At 37.5% G+C, this 10,311-nt stretch overlaps 1 protein-coding gene across 1 annotated transcript; it reads left to right on the forward strand.

The window, feature by feature from the left end:
* Positions 1 to 1,984: 1,984 nt before the first annotated feature.
* LOC117324484 lies at positions 1,985 to 9,979 on the forward strand. The gene is made up of 3 exons (XM_033880366.1): positions 1,985 to 2,442; positions 4,263 to 4,463; positions 8,568 to 9,979. Exons 1-3 carry the CDS (start codon positions 2,028 to 2,030, stop codon positions 9,161 to 9,163), a joined length of 1,212 nt encoding a protein of 403 aa, XP_033736257.1. The 5' UTR covers positions 1,985 to 2,027; the 3' UTR covers positions 9,164 to 9,979.
* The last annotated feature ends 332 nt before the right edge of the window (positions 9,980 to 10,311 follow it).

The following is a 10,311-nucleotide window of genomic DNA, read 5'->3' on the forward strand; positions in this document are numbered from 1 at the left end:
ATAACAACATTTGGTCAGAACCATCTCAGGATCATTTCTGGTAAGTTTCAGCTCAATCCCAGTGGTGGAACTTGAGAAGAAGTTTGAAATGTGAAAAGTTTACGGACGGCGCACAGCGGACGACGACGGACGAAGCACGATGAATATAGGTCATCCTGACCCTTCGGGTTAGATGACCTAAAATGACACGTAATGAGAGCATTTGTTTCACCTGATTTGACCTCATATATGTACATATAAATACGAGTTCCATTTTGGCATTGAATTGCAAATGGCAGTTGTAAATAACAATAAAACCATATGGCACACATATCATATCTACAGCGTTAACGTTAGATGTTGTGGTTATTTATAACGCGTTAAAATGACATAGATATTAAAAATGGACCAATCGAATTCACAATGGTTAACGATGCGAGAACCCGGTCACCCAGGGATACTGAAACAACGGATGATTACTGTAATCAATATTTTTGCTGGTATGTGTCCTTGAGTCTCGTAGATATCGTAGGGAAAATAACGGTTTATGCAGTCCCACATTAATGCCTCAGTTGCCATGGTTATACGAGATATTCACTGGTGATCTCTATGGTGAAGATAATCGAATCATATAGCATCATCCGGATCATTTGATTCGTTAATGTGAGATATATACTGTATATGTCAGATAGGATACATTACGTACTGTCTGTATGTCAAATGGGATACATTATGTACTGTCTGTATGTCAGACATGATACATTATGTACTGTATGTCAGATAGAATACATGATGTACTGTCTGTATGTCAGATAGGATACATGATGCACTGTCTGTATGTCAGACAGGATACATTATGTACTGTCTGAATGTCAGACAGGATACATTATGTACTGTCTGTATGTCAGATAGGATACATTATGTACTGTCTGTATGTCAGACATGGGATACATTATGTACTGTCTGTATGTCAGACAGGATACATTATGTACTGTCTGTATGTCAGACAGGATACATTATGTACTGTCTGTATGTCAGACAGGATACATTATGTACTGTCTGTATGTCAGATAGGATACATTATGTACTGTCTGTATGTCAGATAGGATACATTACGTACTGTCTGTATGTCAGATAGGATACATTATGTACTGTCTGTATGTCAGATAGGATACTTTATGTACTGTCTGTATGTCAGATAGGATACATTACGTACTGTATGTCATATAGGATACATAATGTACTGTCTGTATGTCAGATAGAATACATTATGTACTGTATGTATGTCAGATAGAATACATTATGTACTGTCTGTATGTCAGATATGATACATTATGTACTGTCTGTATGTCAGATAGGATACATTACGTACTGTCTGTATGTCAGATAGAATACATTATGTACTGTCTGTATGTCAGACAGGATACATTATGTACTGTCTGTATGTCAGATAGGATACATTATGTACTGTCTGTATGTCAGACAGGATACATTATGTACTGTCTGTATGTCAGACAGGATACATTATGTAATGTCTGTATGTCAGACAGGATACATTATGTACGGTTTCCCCACGATATTATAGTGTGGTGCACGTGACGACACTCTCGGCGGAAAAGGCGATTATTTAAGTCGAAATAAAGTGTGACCAACCCTTTGTTAAACTTCAATTGCAATAAAATATGTTTAAACTTAACCAGAGATTTAACTAATAAAATCATCTGAAATCTGAAATGCAGGCCATGATGTACATTTGTACTTGCTAGCTCACTATAGGTTCAGCTTGAATAGTTTTACAATATGTTATAAAAACTAGATTTTTTTCAAATCTTTAAAATATTCTAATTTCTATTTTGGTAGGAAAGGCTGTAGAGGAAACTGAATTGTGGTCTGAAGCCAATACTTTGGATTCTTGAATGAGGGTGACGTCCCCGGATGTCTAACTGGGGAACACCTACTGGACGGAAACGTCATTTGATAGCTTATGATCCAATCGGAAGCTGTGTTATTTATATTCGATTGCGAGATACCCTCACAATAACAAAAATATGGCGTCGGAGTGTGACGGAGGTGGCACTAGAGAAGAATCACCAGCAAAACGTCGTAGGGTTAACGTTAGAGCTTCAGAATCGGACTCAATTTTTACTGATTTTCCAGAAGACTTTATCAAACAACTATCACATATATGTGGGCATTACTTATGTTGGCCAGGCACCCAAAGAAATCCTGTTCTTACTTCACTTCAATTTATAAACAGTAATGCTGCCGACGAGAATGAGGGAATCACATTCTCTAAAGCATACTGCTCTGTAAAACCTACAAACACAAGAAAACAGGTTTTCGGAAGTATATTCGTGAAGGGCATTGACATGTTATTAGCCTATTTTACAGATCGGAGGGTTCCAGAAAATACGCAAGAACGTCACGTACTTGGGAAGTTGCTGGGTTATCTACTTGATACAGGTTTGTATCCTGGGTTATGCCTACTGCAGGGACGGGGTACGTGTTCGATAAGTAACAGATTTCGCTCTCTTTTTTGTGTCACACCAGTATAAGTTTTGTGTCACACCAGTATAAGTTATTACATGTACATCATACCTGACCACATACTGCCACATACCACATACATCAAACACAAGTAATATCAGTTTATATTTAAAAAAATAAGATTTTATGTTATGAATTATATTAATTTTTTTGATAAATTGGAGACAGGTGCTAGTACAATGAGATGTTTTGGACCGATGACGATGGAATAGCCCATGCAATCTCCATACTACCTTAAAAAGAAACTGTGATGGCTTCTGATTAGGAGTCTAATTATTGTGTAGACTCCTGTAGGATTGGGAGGTGGTGCTTGTGATGTCATCTGTTTAGGGGACTATAATTATTGTGTAGCCCCCTGTAGGATTGTGAGGTGGTGCTTGTGATGTCGTCTGTTTAGGGGACTATAATCATTGTGTAGCCCCCTGTAGGATTGTGAGGTGGTGCTTGTGATGTCGTCTGTTTAGGAGACTATAATCATTGTGTAGCCCCCTGTAGGATTGTGAGGTGGTGCTTGTGATGTCGTCTGTTTAGGGGACTATAATCATTGTGTAGCCCCCTGTAGGATTGTGAGGTGGTGCTTGTGATGTCGTCTGTTTAGGGGACTATAATGTATTGTGTAGCCTCCTGTAGGATTGTGAGGTGGTACTTGTGATGTCGTCAGTTTAAGGGACTATAATTATTGTGCAGCCCCCTGTAGGATTGGTTGCAGTGTCTCTAATGTTTTCTGTTTAAGGAGCTAATTGTTGTCCACCTGTAGGATTGGTTAGTGTCTTTAATGTTTTCTGATTAGGGGACAAAGGACAAATCTGAAAGCCCAAGAATATTCAATAATGCAAATTGTGCTGTATGACATATTGGTTATTGGAGGTGGCTAAAAGTGTCTTCTGCAGAATAAGACACTTTGATATACATGTATTGAGCTTCTGTTTAGGGAACATAGAATAGACCAAAACTATTCTGCTGCCAACACTTGAGATTATTATCGTATCTGACTTTGGTGTGTTCCTGTCATAATGTGGTTTGTTTTTCTTCACTTTTATCCTCACATGAGTATGAGCATCACACAATGATCACTGTGTTTTTTTGTTTTTTTTTAAATATATCATCATTTATTCACTCTATGTACTTAAACACCTCCAGTGTTTCATGTTTATACATTTACATGAAATAATGAGGCATTTTCAATATAAAATACTTAAACAGAACCAATAACAACAAACTGAAAGATTATCAATTTTGATATTAATAGTTTACATTCCTGAAAAATAAAATTCCGATGTACAATTTTCGTGTTTTATATTGTAGAAAACAATATTACTTTAATGCACATTTGTTCTGAGGGGATACAACTCTCATATTTATTACAACTGTTGCTGTGATTTTCTAGTGATGTTCAGTTGACTTTCAGCATCATTTTTACACTGTTTTATAGTTTATGTACATGTATTACACTGTAATGTTACACTGTTTAATAGTTAATGTATTACAGGGTAATGTTACATTATTTTATAGCTTGGTGAATTACAGTGTAATGTTACATTGTTTTATAGTTTAGTGAATTACGCTATAATATTATAGTTTAATGTATTACACTGTAATGTTATATTATTTTACAGTTTATTGTATTACAGTGTAGTGGTACATTGTTTTATAGTTTAGTGTGTTACATTGTAATGTTACATTATTTAATAGTTTAATGTATTATCTTGTAAAGATCACATTATTTTCTATTCCAGCAACACAAAAACAAAATCCATTGCGAAAACTAGGAACTTTTTGTGAGACTGAGCAAATAGTAATACTTGCGAATCATCTATTTGGAAAGCTAGCTACTTCATCAAAATATGTCATTGACAAGAATTTTGCTATAAAAAAACATGGATGCCCATGTGGAACTGGATGCAATATTACAGGATATTATGGAGCTACAAGTATAGGTAAGCTGATCATGGTTCAATCTGATAAAGAGTGATGTAACTGAACTGGTTGATGATTTTCTATAAATAGTAGTTGTGACACAGACCTTTGAATCCCAAAACATACAAACTTTCTAAAAGTGAGAATGTATTCTCATGTTATACTTACATGTATGGTGAGACATTTGTAGTTTTACCAAAATTACTTCAGAAACAAGTTATAAAGGAGGGTATCATTGAACACCCACAAAAAAGAGAGTATGTCATTGAACACCACAAAAAAGAGAGTATGGCATTGAACACCACAAAAAAGAGAGTATGGCATTGAACACCACAAAAAAGAGAGTATGGCATTGAACACCACAAAAAAGAGAGTATGGCATTGAACACCCACAAAAAAGAGAGTATGGTATTGAACACTACAAAAAAGACGGTTATCATTGCACACCCACAAAAGATATGGCATTGAACATAAACAACATGTCTATAGCATTCACAAATAGATCCCATACAGAATGTGTCCTTTATACAACTAGACCAACACAGGATATGTCCACAACATACACAACTAGACCAACACAAAATATGTCTACAACATACACAACTAGACCCCATACAGAACATGTCCATAGCATACACAACTAAACCCCATACAGAACATGTCCATAGCATACACAACTACACCCCATACAAAATATGTCCACAACATACACAACTAGACCCCATACAGAATATGTCCATAGCATACACAACTAGATCCCATACAGAATATGTCCACAACATACACAACTAGACCTCATACAGAATATGTCCATAACATACACAACTAGACCCCATACAGAACATGTCCATAGCATACACAACTAGACCCCATACAGAATATGTCCACAACATACACAACTAGACCAACACAAAATATGTCTACAACATACACAACTAGACCCCATACAGAACATGTCCATAGCAGACACAACTAGACCCCATACAGAACATGTCCATAGAATACACAACTAGACCCCATACAGAATATGTCCACAGCATACACAACTAGACCCTATACAGAACATGTTCATAACATACACAACTAGACCCCATACAGAACATGTCCATAGCATACACAACTAGACCCCATACAGAATATGTCCACAGCATACACAACTAGACCCCATACAGAACATGTCCATAGCATATACAACTAGACCCCATACAGAACATGTCCATAGAATATACAACTAGACCAACACAGAATATGTCCACAGCATACACAACTAGACCAACACAGAATATGTCCAGAACATACACAACTAGACCCCACACAAAATATGTCCATAGCATACACAACTAGACCAACACAGAATATGTCCACAACATATACAACTAGACCAACACAGAATATGTCCATAGCATACACAACTAGACCAACACAGAATATGTCCAGAACATACACAACTAGACCCCATACAGAATATGTCCATAGCATACACAACTAGACCCCATACAGAATATGCCCATAGCATACACAACTAGACCCCATACAGAATATGTCCATAGCATACACAACTAGACCCCATACAGAACATGTCCACAACATACACAACTAGACTCCATACAGAATATGCCCATAGCATACACAACTAGACCCCATACAGAACATGTCCATAGCATACACAACGAGACCCCATACAGAACATGTCCATAGCATACACAACTAGACCAACACAGAATATGTCCACAACATACACAACTAGACCAACACAGAACATGTTCATAGCATACACAACTAGACCCCATACAGAACATGTCCGTAGCATACACAACTAGACCAACACAGAATATGTCCACAACATACACAACTAGACCAACACAGAACATGTCCATAGCATACACAACTAGACCAACACAGAATATGTCCACAACATACACAACTAGATCCCATACAGAACATGTCCATAGAATACACAACTAGACCAACACAGAATATGTCCATAGCATACACAACTAGACCCCATACAGAACATGTCCACAACATACACAACTAGATCCCATACAGAACATGTCCATAGCATACACAACTAGACCCCATACAGAACATGTCCATAGCATACACAACTAGACCCCATACAGAACATGTCCACAACATACACAACTAGACCCCATACAGAATATGTCCATAACATACACAACTAGACCCCATACAGAACATGTCCATAGCATACACAACTAGACCAACACAGAATATGTCTATAGCATACACAACTAGATCCCATACAGAACATGTCCATAGCATACACAACTAGACCAACACAGAATATGTCTATAGCATACACAACTAGATCCCATACAGAACATGTCCATAGCATACACAACTAGACCCCATACAGAATATGTCCACAACATACACAACTAGACCAACACAGAATATGTCCAGAACATACACAACTAGACCCCATACAGAATATGTCCATTGCATACACAACTAGACCCCACACAAAATATGTCCATAGCATACACAACTAGACCAACACAGAATATGTCCACAACATATACAACTAGACCAACACAGAATATGTCCATAGCATACACAACTAGACCAACACAGAATATGTCCACAACATATACAACTAGACCAACACAGAATATGTCCATAGCATACACAACTAGACCAACACAGAATATGTCCAGAACATACACAACTAGACCCCATACAGAATATGTCCATAGCATACACAACTAGACCAACACAGAATATGTCCACAACATATACAACTAGACCAACACAGAATATGTCCATAGCATACACAACTAGACCAACACAGAATATGTCCAGAACATACACAACTAGACCTCATACAGAATATGTCCACAACATACACAACTAGACCCCATACAGAACATGTCCATAGCATACACAACTAGACCCCATACAGAACATGTCCATAGCATACACAACTAGAACCCACACAAAATATTTCCATAGCATACACAACTAGACCAACACAGAATATGTCCATAGCATACACAACTAGACCAACACAGAATATGTCCACAATATACACAACAAGCTATAGACCCCACACAACATATGTCCATATCATATACAACAGAGCCCATACAGAAAACGTCCATCAGCTTTTCAATGAACCCTCAGTAGTTCTTGAGAATATATATAGTGGTAAGAAGAATTGGTTTAAATGGATAGGCAAAATGTGAATTGGAAAAACCCACCACCACCTGGTACCACCACCAATGGTGTTATACATTACATGTAGAGAAAGTGTAACTAAAAAATCTGTTATAGGTATGTTTATAACCTGAACACAACAGCACGAGTCCTACTGCTACATGTATACACACATGTATCTTGTCTTTAGCATTTAATGATCAACATGAAATAAGGAAAATTGACACGTGTAACAAAAATGAGTGATATCAAAAACATTTAAAATCTATCTTAAATTGATAAAATACACAGCATTGATCAGTTATATTTACTGTAGCCTTTAAAAGTCAGCACTATAGCCAAACCTATTTTAGTGTTTGATATCTGTATATATGTATTTGTATATATATATTTCTCTCGGTACAACTACGACAGGAAATTCAAATCTATATTTTCGGATCACTAACACATATATAAGTGCATATGATACATTGTGCTAATAAATAGATATATAACTTAGCAACACAAATGACGAAGGAAGACAACTTTTTGACTCGTGCCCTGACCGGGCCTCGAACGATCTACGGCACCCTATCGCCTAGCCAGAAATACCCGCAGCTTATACCGCTGTGCCACATCGGCGTTCTTAAAAAGAACGTTTCAATGGCGCAGTGATGGTCGGCCCGATACCCTGACATGATCATTGTGGAAGTCCTCTATAAGATGATATGAATACCTGGATCGCAATGTATTTACATACATGGATACAAATTGTACATATATATATTTCTCTCGGTACAACTACGACAGCAAATTCAAATCCATATCTTCAGATCACCAACACATAGTGCATATGATACATTGTGCTAATAAATAGATATATAACTTAGCAACACAAATGACGAAGGGAGTATAGATATATATTTTAAGTTAATAATTGATATTCAAGAACAATGTATTTTCAGGAAATGAAGATGTCTGGCATGGTAATCTTGATATTATCCTGAACCAGGAATTGGGCATCAGTCACAGTGAAAAAGAATCAAGTTCCTGTAGAGCAGAATTGTCAATGGCCACATCAAAGAAATCTTCCCACCTTTCCAGAAATGATCAAATTATTGCCGAAACAGTAGTGTTCTCATTTCTACAGCAACAGTGTCACCCTGAGAGTGCTCATTTCTTGTGCCCCTGTATTGGTGTGGCTAACACAGCCCTAGTATTCTACTTCCATGATTCTGAGCACGATATCCTCCTGGAAAGCTCCCGAATACCACTGCTTGATTCAGAATTGGAAATCAACTTATTGGCAATAATATCATCTTGGTTAGTGGTTAACTATAAGTATTTAAGCAGTGGTTTGCCGGAGTCTCTGAAAGGATCAGAAAATGCAGGATTTTTCTGTCAAGCCAAAGAAAAAATTGAGACATATAGAAGTAATTTGAAGTTTGGCAATATTGACTGTTCTCCACATGTTCCTGAAATAAGTCATCTAGGTACAGACACAGACTTCTTGAGTGATGCAAGGTCAAAGTTTTTTCAGATTGCTTTTGAAACCAACTAATAAAGGCTGACATAAGTCTGGGGATGTGAGGCTGACATAAGTCTGGGGATGTGAGGCTGACAAAAGTCTGGGGATGTGAGGCTGACATAAGTCTGGGGATGTGAGGCTGACATAAGTCTGGGGATGTGAGGCGGACATAAGTCTGGGGATGTGAGGCGGACATATGTCTGGGGATGTGAGCCGACATAAGTGGGGATGTGAGGCCGACATAATTCTGGGGATGTGAGGCTGACATAAGTCTGGGGATGTGAGGCGGACATAAGTCTGGGGATGTGAGGCTGACATAAGTCTGGGGATGTGAGGCTGACATAAGTCTGGGGATGTGAGACTGACATAAGTCTGGGGATGTGAGGCTGACATAAGTCTGGGGATGTGAGACTGACTGTGTCTGGGGATGTGAGGCTGACATAAGTCTGGGTATGTGAGGCTGACATAAGTCTGGGGATGTGAGGCTGACATAAGTCTGGGGATGTGAGGCTGACGTAAGTCTGGGGATGTGAGGCGGACATAAGTCTGGGGATGTGAGGCTGACATAAGTCTGGGATGTGAGGCTGACATAAGTCTGGGATGTGAGACTGACATAAGTCCTTTGGGGTCACTCAGGGCTTGCATATATTTGACATGAATGCATACATGAGATTGCCAGTGGACTAGTGTCCAAGTTTTTTCAGATTTGATAAACTTCATTTCTACAAAATAACAATATATAGCTGTTTCATTTGAACATTCAGTTATGTTAAAATATTCCTTCTTTTAATGCACATTTTTGTTCATTGTGCAATTTCTCGTTATAAATAAAGAGATCACCAGATTGAATTGAATCTTACTTTGATTTCAAGGTGTTAAAACTACTTACTTAATTTAGCACATGTTTTACTAAACCAGGCCAGCTACAAAATATTGATGAATTGCTAATTGACTAAAATCATTATTCACAGATGTTCTTGTATTAAAGGAAATGTGAATAAAGTTAAAATAGCGTTTTCTGTTTCTTCTCAATGAAATTTGGTTTTGAAGGTCTTTTGTGATATTTTCCAATAATATATTGTAACCCAAACAGAATTTGAGAATGTGAGAAATATAAGAGATTATGTATGTCAAACAGTTCACACTTTATATAATGTGCCCTGACTTAATATAGAACATGG

The sequence above is a fragment of the Pecten maximus genome, chromosome 1, assembly GCF_902652985.1.
Source record: "Pecten maximus chromosome 1, xPecMax1.1, whole genome shotgun sequence".
In the NCBI taxonomy this organism is placed as follows: domain Eukaryota; kingdom Metazoa; phylum Mollusca; class Bivalvia; order Pectinida; family Pectinidae; genus Pecten; species Pecten maximus.

Coding starts and splice junctions, on each gene's coding strand:
- LOC117324484 (XM_033880366.1), top strand. CDS start 2,028: ATGGCGTCGGAGTGTGACGGAGGTGGCACTAGAGAAGAATCACCAGCA. Junction 2,443..4,262: donor GGGTTATCTACTTGATACAG/GTTTGTATCCTG, acceptor TTTCTATTCCAG/CAACACAAAAACAAAATCCA. Junction 4,464..8,567: donor TTATGGAGCTACAAGTATAG/GTAAGCTGATCA, acceptor ATGTATTTTCAG/GAAATGAAGATGTCTGGCAT.